The following is a 17110-nucleotide window of genomic DNA, read 5'->3' as shown; positions in this document are numbered from 1 at the left end:
GTCTCAGCCTCCCGAATGCTGGATTACAAGCATATGCCACCACGCCTGGCTTAGCCTATCATTTTCAGTGAAGAAACTGGCATACTTTTGATTGCTTTTTTTATTTTGCTTTTTTGTGGTATCAAGGATTGAACTCAGGGACATTCTGCCTTTGAGCTACACCCCAGCCCTATTTTATTTTTTATTTTGGAACAGGATCTCACTATCTGTGGAGGGCCTCACTAAGGCACTGAGTAAGGCACCGAGACTGGCTGTGGCCTTGCAGTCCTCCTGTTTCAGCTTCCCAGGGACTGGGTGTACAGGCATGTGCCACTGATTGCCTTGGTTTTAATAGCCTGTTGAAACTTTAGTTCTGAATCTGAAGGGGACAGTTTTGGCTTAGGGTTGTATTTAAAGGGTAAAATATGTTTGCAAAGAATTATCAAGGTAACGGCTGTTATGGAATGGAGGTAGCAGCCATTTTTAGTTTATTAATGGGATCAGAAGGTCTGTAACTGATGAGGGCTGCATGTCAGTGCAGAAGAGGGATGGGAGCACCCTGTGGCATCTCTGCTGAGCTCTGAAGGTGTGCTGTGAGCACAGGCTGAGGAGCAGTGAGTGGGGCAGGCGGAGAGGACACGTGCTGTTCTAGCCTACTTCAGAACATGCTGCTCTGTTAGTGACAGACAACTGAACCCTGAGGCATCCTCTGCATCTCTTTTAGAAGAAAGAAGAGTTTGCTGTTCTCCTCTCCTCTGTTGCCATGATAGATGTTCCTCAGGCCAAGCACAGCAATCAGGAGGCCCTCCTGCTTGGCACACTGCAGAGTGTGCTGCGTGCCTCTGGCTTGTGGCAGGGGAGCCCTTGGGGCCTGGGGCCTCAGTGCTTCTGTTTCTCATCTGTAAATGGGTTGTTTGAAATTACAAAAAGGCCGACTCTGCTTGTTGCCAGGTTGTTTACCCTATGTCCGTTGCTGCAGCATTGTCACTCATAGGTTTTTGGGTTGTTTTTTTTTGTACCAGGGATTGAACCCAGAGCATTCTACCTCTGAGCGACACCCCCCAGCCCTATTTTTTATTTATTTATTTTTTGAGACAGGGTCTCACTAAGTTGCCAAGAGCCTCACTAAGTAGCTGAGGCTGGCTGCAAAACTGGGAATCCTCCTGTCTCAGCCTCCAAGTACTGGGATTACACAAGTGTGCACCACCACCCCCGGCCACCCACAGGGTTTTTAGTGTGCTGTTAAAAGTTATGACACATGCCTTTCGCTCATAAGTTAATAGCCCATCTGGACTGGTCTGTGGGCCAATGGTGTATCTGTGTGTGTGTGCACGTGTGCACGTAGAAAGGGGCCTAGGTAGAGAAATAGAGGTGAAAGGGTTTCCCAGATGGTATGCAGAGTCCTGGCATTTGTCCCTTGTTCTCTTGAACCCTGAAAGCACTGCCCCTGACTCTTGACTCAGCCCTTCACGCAGACTTGTTGTTTGAGTTAGTGGAACATTCTGGCCATGCTACTGGGAGTGAGTGGGAGGATGGGAACCACCGCTCCATGCCTTTCCTGTGGCTGCCTGAAGCGCTAAGGGGAGGCCTTGCCTGCCGAGTACCAGGTTCTAAGTGACCAGTGGGAATCAGAGCTCTTGAAGTAACTATAGTGTCCAGTGTTGTAGAAATTTTTTCCAAGTTGAAAGTGTGAATGTATCCATTTGAAGTTTCAGTACCTGAGGCCATTATGACCTTGGCAAGAATAATTTTATTGAGGTGGCTGGACCAGTGTGGAAGCTGGAGGCCAGAGCTCTGGCCATACTCAACCCACCAGAAGGAGGGGGCGGAGCCCAGAGACAGAGCGCTCAGGTAGAGCTTGTGTGTGCTTGTTGTGTTAGGGGTCAGAATGATGTGAAATATTCAAATACTGATAAGAAAGACCCACTGAAAATACCAATAAAGAGAGATTGAGGCCCTTGAGAAAAAGCAAGATCCAGAGTGTCGTCCATATGCCGGTGTGGAGGCTGCTGTGGACAGACCCGGGCAGGGTTTGAACATGCTGAGTGAGAATATGCTTTCTTCCTATTGCAATTTATTTCTCTCTTGTCTTAAGTTGTGTGTGTGTGTGTGTGTGTGTGTTTTGCTGGAGATTGAACCCAGGGGCATTCTATCTCTGAGCTATACCTTAGGCCCTATTTTTTATTTTGAAACAGTCTTATTAAGTTGAAGAGGGCCTCACTAAGTTGCTGAGACTAGCTTCAGATCTGTGTGGTTCTCCGTCTCAATCTTCCAAGTACTGGGATTACAGGCGTGTGCCACCATGCCTGGCTTATCTTGAATTTCTCTCTCTCCTTCCTTCCTTCCTTCCTTCCTTCCTTTCTTCCTTCTTTTTTCTTCTCTCTTCTTTTTCCTTTTATTTTATCTTATTTTTGCAGTGCTGGGGATGGAACCCAGGGGCACTCTGCCTCTGAGCTACATCCCCAACTCTATTTTTTATGCTTTATTTCAGGCTCTCACTGTGTTGCAAAGGGCCTCACTAAGTAGTAACTGAGGCTGTCCTCAAACCGCAATCCTCCTATCTCTGCCTCCCAAATGCTGAGATTACAAGCATGTGTCTTCACACCTGGCTGAATTTATTGCTGAGAAGTTTGGTGTTTTCCGTAGGTGACTTTGATTGGTTTCCAGTAGAGGAACGACAGTCTAGTCAGTTCTGAATGTGACAGGTTGCTGGGCACTTGAAATGAGCTGCAGGAGGGAGTGGCCGGCAAAGTGTCCTGGCTGTGCCACATGTGATAATGGGCTCTGGACCTTGAGAGGCAGTCTGCTTACTGTTGAAGGGTTAGCCAGGCAGCCTTGGGTGTTCAAGAGGGGTCCCTGCTTCTAAGGTCAGAGTGGGTGGCCATGTCAAATCTGTTGCACATTTTCAAAATTTACTTTTCATACTAACAGGCCAAAGGTATGGGTTTTAACAAATGTAAAATTGTTTAGACTGATAACCAAGGGTATAATTTAATAATTACTACAGATTAATCCTAGTCTTCCCACAGTCTTATATTTGGGTACCTAATACATTAGTACTTCTAAGTAGGTTTATCAATTTAGTGAGGCCTTCAGTAACTTAGACCCTGTTTCCAAATAAAAAATAAAATAGGGCTAGGTATGTAGCTCAGAGGTAGAGTGCCTCTGGGTTCAGTTCCCAGTACCATACATACACATACACACAGACACAAAATGTAGATTTATTAATTATGCTTTTTACAGAGAAGTAATAGATTCTAATAGTCATTTGAAATGCATTTTCTTGGATAAAAGCTGACTTCTTCTTTGGCTATATTCTGGAAGCTTTCCTTAAGCAGTTTTTAGTGTTACAGGAGTGATTATTGGGGCACCTTGACACATGCCTATAATCTCAGCACCTGGGAGGCTGAGATGGGAGAATGTAGGTTAAAGGCCAGCATGCAGTAACTTAGTGAGACCTTACTTCAAAATAAAACATAAAGTAGGGTTGGGGTTTAGCTCAAAGGTAGAATGCCCTTGGGTTCAGTTCTAAATAGTGCGGGCACTCTCGCACACGCATTTACACGCATGCACACACACGATAAGAAGGATTAATGTTTTTCTTCCACACATGTGCTTTTCATAGTTTTGGAAAATATGCCCCATGGAACACATTTTGGTTCGCCTGGAAATGGATTCTCGACCGGTGTGCCGGCGCCTGGTGAGCCTCATCTTCGATTCTTTCCTGCCGGTGAACCAGCCGGAGGAGGTCTGGTGTGAGCGCTGTGTCACTCTGGTTCAGATGAACCGTGCAGCTGCCAGGAGGTTCTATCAGTACGCCCACGAGCACACCGCCTGCACCAACCTAGGTCGGAACTCTGCCGTTTCTCAGTCCCTGTCGCTTTTCTCCCCTAAGTATTGTGTGTGTGATATGTGTTCAGTATTTGTCATTTTTTCCAGTTTCATACCTTAGTGTGGTTTTTAATGATTTTCTTTAAAAATAATACTTTCAGCTATTTGGGATTATAACTTCCTATTAGAAAGTTTTGTAGAAGAAACACATGTTAATTATTGATTGTTTTCAACATTTTAGCCAAACTTATTCATGTCATTCGCCACTGCTTAAATGCCTGCATCCAGAGGGCACTGAGAGAGCGCCAGGAGGAGCCGGAGGAGCGGGAGAAGGAGAACGCGAGTGTGAGTGCCCACCTCCTCAGACACAGGCGGAGGCGCGTCTCGGGGTGTTTTTGTTCTCCACTGCTCCTTCAGTGCTAACATATATTTGTTTCTTTGTTTGTTTACTTATTTGTGGAACTGGGGATGGAACCCAGGGGCATTTTCCCTCTATGCTATGCCCCAGCCCTATCCCTATTTTCTTTCTTTCTTCCACTGGGGATAGAACCCAGGGGCATTCTATCTCTGACCTACACCCCTGGTCCTACTTTTTAGTCTTTTTTATTTTTTGAAACAGGGTCTCACTGAGTTGAGACAGGCCTTGCTAAGTACCTGAGGCTGCCCACAAACCGCAGTCCTCTGGTCTCTGCCTCCCAAGTGCTGATATTACAAGCATGCACCACCTCACCAGCCTTACTGTTTATTCTGAAACAGGGTCTCACTGAGTTGTGGACGCACACTAAGTACCTGAGGCTGGACATGGACCATGATCCTCCATGTCCAGCTGAGACTTTAACATTTTACATTTTGTTTTTTGGTGATACTGGGAGTGGAACCCAGAGGCCTTCTACCTCCGGGCTACACTCCCGGACCTATTTTTTATATTTGATTTGGAAACAGGGTCTCTTAAGCCAGCTGAGGCTGGCTTTGAACTTGAGCGATCCTCCTATCTCAGCCTCCCAAGAGCACAGATTACAAGCGCGTGCCACCATGTCCGGCTTAGACTTTAACATTTTAAAAGATTGAAGGAATTCTTTACCCTAATTATTAGTAGCTAGATGTTGTTTAGAAATATATAGCTATGCAAAAAGATATAAATATATATATATGTAATTTGTCATATATGTATTCTTATTTGAACATTTATTTGGTTAAAAGCAAAAAAAAAAATTTTTTTTTTTTGTGATTTTGGGGATGGAACCCAGGGGCATTTACCATTGAGCTACACCCCAGCCCAATTTTTTATTTATTTTGAAACAGGGTCTCACAAAATTTTGGAGGGCCTCATTAAGTAGCTGATGTTGTCCTCAAACCCAGATCCTCCTGTCTCAGCCTCCCAAGTCCTGGGACTAAAAGTGTGCATCACGACACCCAGCTAAAAGCAAAGATTTTTGAAGTGGCCCTTTAAGCCTTTGTTATTGCTATTTACTAAAAAACAAAGGTGTCCTCTGCTAAAATAAAAAGTTGGTTTCATATTTAATGGCCTTTAGCACATTTTTCAAGTGATACTCATAAAAAGAAAATGGTGACTTTCTCATAATTTTTTTTTTAACTTGGCTAGGATACTTTATTTTATTTATTTTATTTTATTTTTTATTGGTGCACTGTATTCATACATCATAATGGGATTAAAAAAAAAAAAACTTTTGTAGACATACATGCACACATCGCCCAATTAGCCCCTACCCGATCCCCACCCAGTTCCCTCCCCATCCCTCCTTCCCATGCTTGGCTTAGTGGTTGACATCTAGTATTATAGCAATTTATCCAAAATTAACAATGATAATCTCACATAACAGTTTCATTTGTCTGATACCAAGCTTTTGATGACTTAAAGATAACATTACAGTATTTCTTTTTGCTTTCTTTCCTTTCTTTCTTACCAGAGATTATTTTTTCTTTTTTTTTTTTTAGGTGAAACTATCATTCATTTATTTGTTTTTCAGAAAAAATCTATCCTAATATGGAATATGGACTCTAAGTACCCAAAACGATCTCGAAAAAGAACAAAGCTAGATGTATATTTTCTGATTTCAAACCATATAAAGCTACAATAATGGAAACAGTGTAATACTGTTATAAAGGCAGATATATAATCCATTGGAGTGAAATAAAAGCCTAGAGATAAATTCTTCCATATATTGTCAAGTTATTTTTGACAAGGCTTCCACGAACATTTGGTGGTAGAAATAATAATCTTTTAACTAAATATTGTTGAAAAATAATAATTACATGAAAAAGAATAAAATTGGACCCTTACCTAACACCATATACAAATATTAACTCAAAATAGATAAAAGACCTAAATATAAATCTTAAGACTGTAAACTTTTAGAAGAAAATCTGGGTCATTAAACCTCACAACATTGAAATTGGCAGTGATTTCTTGGATATGATTTCAGTGGCACAGGTAACAGAAGGGTAAACAAACTCCCTAAAAAATAAAAAAAAAATTGTATATCCAAAAACAATGTAAAGAGAGTTAAAAGTTACTGATAGAATGGGATAAAATATTTCCAAATGCTATATCTGAAGGTATATTAATATCCCAACTGGAAATCCTAAAAAATAGCAACAATAAAAGCAAACAATACAATTTAGAGATATGTAAAAGACTAACATAAATAATGAATCTCCACAGATAACCAATCTTAGTTGTCTGTTGGATGGAAAATCTTGTTTCTCTGGTTCTGGTGAGTGTTACCTATTTCTTCTTTGTAGTTAATCTCTTTGAGTATTTTCTCTAGTGCTGGTTTTGAAGACATAAATTCCTTCAGTTTCTGTTTGTCATGGAAGCTTCTTATTTCTCCATCTAATTTGATAGAAAGTTTTGCTGGGTAGGAAATTTTTGGCTGGAAGTTGTTTTCTTTCAGAGTTTGGAATATGTTACTCCAAGCCCTTCTGGCTCTCATGACTTGGTTTGGGAAGTCTGGAGTGATTCTAATTGGTTTGCCTCTGAATTTCACTTGGCCCTTTGTTTTTGTTGCCTTTAAGATTCTCTTCTTGGCTTCCACATTGGTCATTTTGACAATTATGTGGTGTGGGGATCCTCTTCTCCGATCCTGTCTAAAGGGAGTTCTATAAGTTTCCTGGACCTGTGTATCGACCTTTTGCTCTATGTTTGGGAAATTTTCTGCTATTACTTCCTTGAAGAGATTGTTGATCCCTTTGGTTTCACCTTCTTTTCCTTCTTCTATTTCAGTTATTCTTAGGTTAGCTCTCTTAAAATGGGCCCATATTTCTTCAATGTCAGATTTATGCTGTTGGATTTTTTTTCTAAATTAGAAACTATGCGTTCATTTTTGGAATGATCATCTTCTAAGAGTGAGATTCTATTCTCCATGTGTTCTAATCGGTTGTTTGTACTTTGAATTGAGGCCTTTACTTCATTAATTGCATCCTTTATCTCTTTTTGGCTCTCTCTGAATTCTTTTCGAAACAGCTCTCTTATTTCTACAGTTATTTTCCTGATTTGATCTTCTAGAAATCTCTGAATTTCTTTTATCGGGTTCTGATGTTGTGGGGTTGTGGGCATTCATTGCTCCATTGTTATTCCTCTTTCCCATGATTTCGGAAGTTTGTGCCTTCTCTGGGTTCTTCCCTTGGGTCACTACGACTTCACTTAAGGTGCTCTGGATCTCGAGTCTGTGGTATCTCAGTCCCCACTACTCCTTTACTAGGTTGTATCGCAGAGTTTCAGACCCAGGGAGTCAATCGAGGCTGCTTTAGACCATGGGGGGTGCCAGGTTGCGTGTTCTCCTATGGTGTGATATCACTGCCACTGCCACTCCCCCACTGGGTCAAGTCCCTGGGAGTGCAGTACTGGGATTTATCCTATAGGGACCGCAATTTGACTCACTGTTGTTGAGTGCGCTGATGGAGCTGGAGTGGACTCGGTGAATTCACTGCTGCTGCCACCGGTGGCAATATGGTGCTGTTGCCATGCCCTCGGCCGTGAGGCTGGCGTATTTCTTCTCTGGTTTTGAGCTCCGCTCTGAGTCCCTGCAGGGTGTGCTGAGCCCAGCCACTGGGAGCTTTAGATGCTCCCTGCGCCGAAAAATCTGCCGAATTCCACCTGGCTTTTCCGCAGCTGTTCACCTCAGCTCGCTGTCCGCCGCTCCTCTCTGGAACCTGATGGGCTGTTGAGTGCGTTGGTCTGGTGCCGTCTGGTGAACTCGCCGCTGCCACCGGCAGTAAGGCGCTGTTGCCGTGTCCTCGGGCATGAGGATGGCGTATCTCCTCTGTGGCTCTGGGCTCCATTCTGAGTCCCCCTCCTCTCTGGGGCCTGGTGCTGCAAGGGAAGATGGCACCCGCCGTTCTGCGCCACGGCTCCGGCCGCAGCACTGTGGTCTGGTTTCTTTCTGGTGTCTCGTTTTTCCAACCCTCTTTTTCTCTGTCCCTTGTAATTACATTTTTTGTTTCTCTGCTGATGGTGTTTTCTGGCTATGAAAGGCGCTGATTTTGTGGTAATAGAGATTGGTTGTTAGCGGGGCTCGTAAGCCCCGCTTTTCTCCTTTCGGCTAGGATCTCATAAAATTTTAATGATTAGACTGTTCTGTTAAATCATGGTTTCTTTATTTTAAAAGAAATATACCTATTTATATTTTCTGAGCTTTTGCTGGTAGTGTATAGGGATTAGACATCTGAATGTTTGGTGTAAACCACATGTACATTCTAGTAGATTTCTCTTCACAGAACAGGAGCAGGAAAATATAAAATTAAGTACAAAATGAACACTATTAGGCTGGGCGTGGTGGCGCACGCTTGTAATCCCCGCTCTTGGGAGGCGGAGAAAGGAGGATCTCGCAGGTTTGAAGCCAGCCGTGTGCGCTGGCTTAGGAGACCCTGTTTCCAAATTTAAAAAATGTAAAAATAGGTCTGGGAGTGTAGCCCGGAGGTAGAAGGGCTTCCAGGAACCCCAGTACCACCAAAAAAAAAAAAAAAAAAATGAACACTATTTTCAAACATTTATTGTGCCTGGGTGTGGTGGCACATGCTCGTAATCCCAGCATTTGGGAGGCTGAGACCAGAGGATCGCGGTTCTCAGACAGCCTCAGCTACTTAGTGAGTCTCTCCACAACTCAGTGAGACCATGTTTCAAAATAAAGAATAAAAAAAATAGGTGGGGGTGTAGCTCGGAGGTCAAATGCCCCTGGGTTCCACCCCCAGACCTGCAAAAAAAAAAAAAAAAAAAGAACAAAATAAAAAATGGGGTAGTGGGTATAGCTCGGAGGTTAAATGCCCCTGGGTTTCATCCCCAGGCCCACAAAAAAAAATAAAAAAAATTAGAGCTACAACTCTAGCCCTTCTTATTTTTTACTTTGAAGCAAGGACTTACTAAATTGCTGAGACTTGTGATCCTCATGTCTCATCCTCCCTACTACTGAGATCGTAGTCATGTTCCACCATACCTGTCAGTCTGTTGTTATATCATTCTGATATTTTTAAGCTCTTAGCGGTTTCTTTGTTTTTTATGTCTGGTTCATTCTAATGCATTTTAAAGCATTAACTGTGTGCTGAGATATCTAACCATGTAGAAACCACATTTGCTTTTTCATGTTCTCTTATTAATCAAATTTAGTTTTCCCTTGGTCTCACACTTGAGTTGTTAGCACAGAAATTTCAGTCCTGAACTGAATTCTTTCTGAAGGTAGTCTGCTTTTAGGAAATTGCCTGTAGTGGCTCCTTGGCAAATGACTAGACTGTCTTTACTGCAGTCCTCCACTCTTCCATTCCTCTGGGCTTGCTCGTGGATCTCCTCAGTGTGTCTCTGCTGCTCATCCTGGGCAGTGTCAGTCACCAGTGTGCAGCCACAGGCACAGTGTGGCTGGCAGTGCTGGCAGGTGGGCACCTGCTCTGTGGCTAGAAGGGGATGTAGTAGGCCCACCTGTGGTTTACACTGAGTGTTCAGGTGCATGATCCCAGCACACTACCAGCATGACTTTAGGAAAATAGAAATAGCTGTATTTATTTAAAGCAAGCCAGAGAAACCATGAGTTAGTGGTTGTTGATGATAAACAATTGGTATTTCAGTTTTAGGGTTGTGTTCCTTTGGCATGAAATGCAGACAACTGACAGCGCTGCGCCCTGCGTCTTAGTCGACTCACGGCAGATGTGCTGCCCTCCGTTTACATTGGGGTTGTATGAAAGTGGCATCTTTTAAGTTTAGAAGAGTTTTAATTCACATGAACTATTTAATTCATATAATTCATATAAACAGAAGTAATCAAGATTTTTAAAACATCCTTTCTTATAGAGATTCTAAAATAGAGAATAAAATCATATTTTGACGTGAAAGTAGTCTTGGTATTTTTTTTACACTTCTGCTTTAGATCAGTTGTGCAGAGATGTGCTTCTGAAGATGGTGCCGTTATTTCTTAATACTACTTTGAGATTCTTTCACAATAGCATTGTTTGTGTCATAGGTTCTGGACAAAACACTATCAGTAGATGATGTTGCGTCCATGGCGGGCCTACTAGAGGTCATCGTGATTCTCTGGAAGAGTATCTATAGAAGTCTGGAAAAAAATAATGAAGCCAAGGTTTATACTGTCAACAAGTTTGCCTCTGTGCTTCCAGAGTATCTGAAGGTATTTAAGGTAAGTCTTGGGCCATACTTTTAAGCAAGGCATTTTTTCGTGTCCAGCTACTTAACACATGCATTACCCTCAAACTTACTATTTTTTGTGGTAAGAACACCTCAGTCTCTATTAGAGATTTCTCTGCAATACATTGTTGTTAGCTATAGTCATCTGCTATATAGTGGGTCTCAAACTTATTCCCCCTTTCTAACTGAAATTTGTGTCCTCTGACAAACATCTCCCCACCCCAGCCTGGTAACCACCATTCTCTCACATGTTTGGATGAAGGAAACTTGGTTTCTTGACATTGTTTTCCTTCTGAAGAAAGTTGTGTGTGTGTGTGTGTGTGTGTGTGTGTGTGTGTGTGTGTGTGTGTGTGTGGTGTTGGGATCAAACCCAAGGCCTCTTGCAAGCTGGGCTTGCTCTTTGTCACTGAACTACATCCTCAGCCCAGCAGAAAGTTCGTATTTCAAAACCAACTTGAAAAAAGACTAGCAAGTAAAAATGTGCATTCCCAACTATATAGACTGCATAGTTTAAATATAGAAGGATCGAAGGTTTTTCACCGTCTTTTCTCCTAATGTTCCTCTCAACTTGTGCTCACTGTGCTTGTGACTTTGGACCATATCGTCTGTCTGAGCCTTGTTTCTGTGGCAGTCAAGTCTTTAGGCTTAGTTCTTCTGAAATGAGACCATGGCCTGCCACAAAGGCAAATCATCTTTGTTGCCAACTTTGCCAGTCAATTATAAACTCAGTTAATTAGCACTGGCTTGAGGGAGATGGGCAGTGTGCAGGTTCAGGTAATCCTGGTGTGTCTTGCTAGAGGATTCTCTAATGCCCGAGCTCAGGGAAGGCTATGTTCTTTTCCACTGAGGAAATGGGTAGTGAGCCACATGTATCAGTTTACTTGCAACCTTAAGAAAATACCTTTCTTTTTGCTTCTGGGATTGAACCCAGGGGTAATCTACCTCTGAACCTTTTTTAAATTTGGAAACATGATATCACTAAGTTGTTGAGCCTTGCTAAGTTGCTACGGTTGGCTTTGAACCTGCGATGCTGTCTTAGACTCCCAAGTACTAGGATTACAGGAATGTGCCATTTCTTCCGGCTTCTCTGCCCTTTTTGATTTTTTATTTTGAAACAGGGTCTCACTAGGTTGCTGAGAGTCTTGCTAAGTTGCTGAGGCTGGCCTTGAACTTGTGATCTCTTTGTCTTGGCCACCCCAGTTACAAGTGTGTGCCAACTGTGCCAGCAAAAACATTTCTTTTTTGAAAGTTGGTGGTCAAAATGGGCTGCTGTAACTGAATGCAGATCAATAACACATCAGGTTCTGGTTTTGCTTGTTTCTGTTTCATGTGTATTTTCAGAAATTTTTTTTCTTTTAGGATTCACCATCTTCTCACTCTCCCAGCCAAGAATGTTTCTTGTGTGTTCTCAAAAGAATCAGAACAATTAAAATCTGTTGGATTTTATTATTGCATTAATGTTAGTTCATCCTAATAGAACTAAAGGGCAGCATTAGCACATAACACATTACTAAGCACCACTGCACCAGTGTGGCCTGTGGTTCCTCACTCCATTCTTCATCAGCCCTCAGTCTGCTTGGCTGAGGCAGAAACGGATTCCAGGCATGGCTCCCTTCCCTCTGTCAGCTCTTAGGTTGCATGTTCTAATTGAACTTAGATGGAGCTTCATAGCTCTGAAGTCTAGAGTTCCTATCAATCTACAATGTCTTTGTAAAGCTATTCTGATTCATTTTGTAGAATTTTCTCTGATAAGTTTTTTTCTCTTGAGAGTTATGTTCAAAATACCAAATGCATAATTAATTTTTCCCTTCTATCAGTATATTTGTTTGTTTGTTTGTTTTTGCTAGGGATGGAACCCAGGGGCATCCTACCTCCAAGCTACACCCCTAGCCCAATTTTTTTATTCTTTATTTTGAAACAGGGTCTCATTGACTTGCATAAGGCCTCACTAAGTAACTGAGGCTGGTTGTAAACCCAGATTCTCCTGTCTCAGCCTCCCAAATGCTGGGATTACAAATGTGCGCCGCCACACCCGGCTCTATCAGTATTTTTTTTAAAGTAGATGACTGCGTATAATTTTGTTCATTCTGTTTACTATTATATCTGTAGTTTTTATTGGTGCCTGATGTATTTGCACAGTAGTAGAGATTGTATAGAAGCTCCAGGGTACTTTATTTGATAGTAATCTCAGTCCTCAAACCTGAGCTCTACAGTTGGCTTACTCCCCTACATGGTAAAGGGTTACTGGCAGTCTTGCTGAGCAGCCTTGGAGCTAGGTCCTTTGGGGTCATATGGAGAGACCTCCGACACGTCCTAGTGTGAGTCCCAGTGTTTATCTTCCTCTCCTTTGTGTGCTTCTAGGATGATCGCTGCAAGATCCCTTTGTTCATGCTCATGTCCTTCCTGCCGGCCTCTGCGGTCCCTCCCTTCAGGTATGCTGTAGGAAAAGAAGGTGTCACCTCCACTGTGCGCAGCCAGAGACAACCCTCTCCTTAGCTCTCAGTTCATAGCCCTGCCCTTGCTGTGCCAGGGTGCTACAGGGTGTGACTTCAGCAGGCTCTAACGAGGAGGGACATGAGGGACTAACGGGAAAGTCTGGGCCTCTTTCAACACCTGGTGTGGTGCGACGCTAGAGCCCCTTGCCTCATCTTGCCACACGTGGCTCTGGGTACTTGGAATGTGGCCATCTGGTTGAGATGTGCCTTGGAGTCCAGTATATGCATGGAGTTGGAGCCTAGGTGTGAAAGGAAGAATGTAAAATATCAATTATATGTTAGAGCATTTTAGATAGATTGGGTTGAATAAGCTAGAGTATTGAAATTCACTTCACCTCTTTCTCTTTACATTTAAAATATGGGTTCTAGAATATTTAAAATTATATCTCTGAGCCTGGTGTGGTAGTGCAATCCTGTAATCCCAGTACTTGGGAAGCTGAGACACGATTGCAGGTTTGAGGCCAGCCTTGGCAGTTTAGCAAGGTTCTCCACAACTTAGTGAGATCCTGTTTCAAAATAAAAAAGTAAAGCCAAGAGTGGTGGCACACGCTTGTAATCCCAGCATTTGGGAGGCTGAGATAGGAAGATCATGGTTTGTGGATAGCCTCAGCTACTTAGTGAAGCCTTTTGCAACTCAGTGAGACCTTGTTTCAAAATAAAGAGTAAAAATAGGGCTAGGGGTGTAGCTCAGAGGTAGAATGCCCCTGGATTCTATCCCCAATACCTAAAAAATAGTAAATAAATAAATAAATAAATATAAATAATATATATTATAAATAAATATATAAATAAATAAATATAGGGAATTAAGCTCAGAGGTAGAATGCCCCTGAGTTCGATCCCCAGTAACACCTTCACACACATAATTATATTTCCGACTTGCATATTATTTTGTTTTATTTTATAGTCTCAGGGATGAAACCCAGGGCATGCTGGGGGTATCATACTGTTTGTGTGTATGTGTGTGTGTTACTGAGGATTGAACCAAGGGGCATTCTACCTCTGAGCTACACGCCAACACTATTTTTTATTCTTTATTTTGAAACAGGATCTCACTAGGTTGTGGAGGGCCTCACTAAGTACCTGAGGCTGGTTGAGAACCTACAGTCTTCCTGTCTCAGCCACCCAAGTACTAGGATTACAAGCATGTGCCACACCCAGCACTGCATACTATTTTTTATTGAACAGTGTACCTCTAGGGTTTTGGTTATTATCTCAGCACAAATTACTTGTTTTTATTCATACTTATGAAAAAATGAATATTTTGGTGATTAAGAAAAATCCTCAGAATTAGGAAAATTTTCTCTAAAATCTGCCATAGATGGCACAGAAACGAAGGGGGAAAGGGCACAGAGCTGTGTGCCCTTGATTGCTTAGTGCCTCCCAAAGCTGCTTTCCTTTGATGTTCCGGGGTGGGTGTGGCACTAACAGTGAGTGTTAGAGTGAGAGTTGTGGGCACCCTTGCTCTTACCCTGGAGTTCTTTCCCCTCCTGGGTACTAACCCTGTTTCATGTCCTTGACACTCAGCTGTGGCGTGATCTCCACCTTGAGGAACCAAGAGGAAGGCACTGCGGACAAGAGCTACTGCACCCTGCTGGACTGTCTCTGCTCCTGGGGGCAGGTGGGGCATGTGCTAGAGCTCATTGACGACTGGCTGCCCAGGGAGCAGCCCCAGGCCAAGGTGTGTGTGCCTCGTGCTTCTTGGAGTCAGGATGGGGAGAGCCATGTGCTGGAATTGCATCCTCTTTGGGGACATGAGCTGTAACTGTCTGTCCCTCTGCTCTCCTTCAGAGTCATTCCGCATCTAAACGTAAAGTGCAAATCCATGACACACGCCCCGTGAAACCCGAGTTAGCATTGGTTTACATGGAGTATCTGCTGACCCATCCAAAGAATCGAGAGTGCTTGCTCTCCGCGCCCCCAAAGAAACTTAACCATCTTCTGAGAGCACTGGAGTTGTCAAAGGTAACTTTCTGCCCTGAATGTTCAGTGATTATGCATGCCAAAAGAAACGATAGAACAAAATGTTAGTTTTTCATATTGATGGTGCTGTAACTTTGAGCTGGAAAAGAGTTGAGAATTATGGAGTCCATAAGGACGGGAGACAGGCAGGGCGAGATTGGGAGCAGAGTCGTTTCCCAGCCTTGGTCTTCTCATGAGTAGCATTCAGAGCCTGCGTTTCTGCCAAGTCTTTTGGGTGCCAGGACACAGGTGGATTATCCCTGCTTCCCACAACTTACCATCTTTAGGAACACGTGTTCCTCCCATCATTGAGGAAATACCAGCTCCTTTGAAGGTGCTTGAATTTTTTTTCTAGCAATCCCAGTGTTTGATGTGAGTCCATTGTGCCCTCAGCAGCTCATGGAGTCCCAGCTCCTTCCCATCCTCTTTATCCCTGGCCATCTCCTGCAGGGGCCACCTCTTCATAGCACATGTCACTGCTACCACCCCGTGTGGTGGGTCAGCAGAAGAGGACTGTGTACCTGGCCCTGTGCATGTGCACCTGTGGGGTGGGTGGCTATGTGTTTCTCAAGCCCACTCAGTGACTCATGTTCAGGTGCAAAGATGGCAGAAGTTGGGTGTCACCAGAGTGGATGTCAGGCCCTCCCACTGGTGCTTGCCATGGAGGATGCTGTGGTGACGTGCCAATCAGAGCATGACTTTGCAGTTGTGATATTGCAGGCGGATCTGGAATTGCTTCTGCAGTCTCCAGGTAGGAAGCCCCATCACTTCAGTGAAGCAGCTGCCCTACGAGCCTTCAGTCTCTACTGCCGGCTAAGCGTCCATCTCCAGCAAAAGGTGTGCAGCCTGTGATCCCTGTTGGTATGGGCAGCTCCTTTCAGAGCTGCTCTTTCACTCATCTGCCTTTTTATGGTTGTGTTGGATAGTTCTGCTCAGAAGGCAAAGTCCGTCTGTCTATCTTGGAAGACACTGGATTTTGGTTAGAAAGCAAAGTTTTATCTTTAATTCAAGACCAAGAAGAAGAACATCTGAAGCTTCAAAGAGTCATCTATCAACAAATAATCCAGGTCAGCAGTCATGGGACATGATGGAAGCCTTTCTTCTGACTGTGTTTTCTGTGTGCACAATTGCATTTTCTCTTCTGAAGTATAAATTTTAGACCTTGGTATTGGTCCTTTTAATTTTTAATTTTTTTAATTTTTTATTTTTTTGGTGGTACTGGGGTTCCTGGAAACCCTTCTTCCTCCGGGCTACACTCCCAGACCTATTTTATACTTTTTTACTTGGAAACAGGGTCTCTTAAGCCAGCACGGCTAGCTTCGATCCTGCGCGATCCTCCTGTCTCTGCCTCCCAAGCGCAGGGATTACAAGTGTGCGCCACTATACCTGGCGTGTCCTTTTAAATACTTAGAATGAGCCGGGCGTGATGGCGCACGTTTATAATCTCATCATTTTGGGAGGCGGAGACTGGAGGATCGCAGTTCATGGACAGCCTCGGCTTCTTAGCGAGGCCCTTGGCAATGCAGTGAGACCCTGTTTCAAAAAATATAAAGACTAAAAACATAGGACCGGGGGTGTAGCTTGGAGGTAGAATGCTTCTGAGTCCCATCCCTAGTACCATAAATAAATAAATAAATAAATAAATAAATAAATAAATAAATAAATAAATAAATAAATACTTACAATGGCATTTAAATATCTTTCCATGAAGTATATGCTGCATAATTTTATGTTATTTGCACATCACATGTGATAGATGTTTGTGTAGGTTGGTGGAATTACATAAAATAGATCTCTAGATTTCTTGTGTAAATAAAAATGAGCCCCAGGTGTAGTGTCAATGTATCCTTATAGAAGTCTGTTTAGAAACATCTTTGTAAATGTCTGCTTATGAGAGATCTAGTACATCACATAGGAGGAGCTTTGTCAAACCTACTTGTTCTTTATTAAATGTCCTTTGCTGATAAGCCTCATCTGTCTCTTACAGACCTACCTGACTGTGTGTAAGGATGTCATCATGGTTGGCCTTGGAGATCCCAAATTCCAGGTTCAGCTTCTACAGCGGAGTCTTGGAATCATGCAAACAGGCACAGTATATGCATCATCCGTTAAAGGACTGTTCGTAGCAGTATAGCAAGCCCTTCCCCTTCCTGCCCTCCCTCCTTCACTTTGTGGGTTTCAGGTGACAGATAAG

At 43.1% G+C, this 17110-nt stretch overlaps 1 protein-coding gene across 1 annotated transcript in view; it reads left to right on the top strand.

The window, feature by feature from the left end:
* The window catches only part of NCAPG2 (non-SMC condensin II complex subunit G2), a gene marked incomplete at both ends in the record, with an annotated part of 76896 nt that overhangs the window by 41341 nt on the left and 18445 nt on the right, over positions 1-17110 (top strand). The window contains 9 exons of the mRNA XM_080701983.1: positions 3605-3827; positions 4052-4155; positions 10278-10451; positions 12821-12891; positions 14482-14635; positions 14746-14919; positions 15637-15753; positions 15843-15983; positions 16904-17003. Of these exons, the coding sequence (XP_080558109.1) occupies positions 3605-3827; positions 4052-4155; positions 10278-10451; positions 12821-12891; positions 14482-14635; positions 14746-14919; positions 15637-15753; positions 15843-15983; positions 16904-17003 (1258 nt within the window). The remainder of the gene's footprint in view (positions 1-3604; positions 3828-4051; positions 4156-10277; positions 10452-12820; positions 12892-14481; positions 14636-14745; positions 14920-15636; positions 15754-15842; positions 15984-16903; positions 17004-17110) is intronic.

This window comes from Muscardinus avellanarius (genome assembly GCF_963383645.1).
Source record: "Muscardinus avellanarius genome assembly, chromosome: 9".
NCBI classification, from domain to species: domain Eukaryota; kingdom Metazoa; phylum Chordata; class Mammalia; order Rodentia; family Gliridae; genus Muscardinus; species Muscardinus avellanarius.
This window is presented reverse-complemented; position numbering and strand designations above follow the sequence as displayed.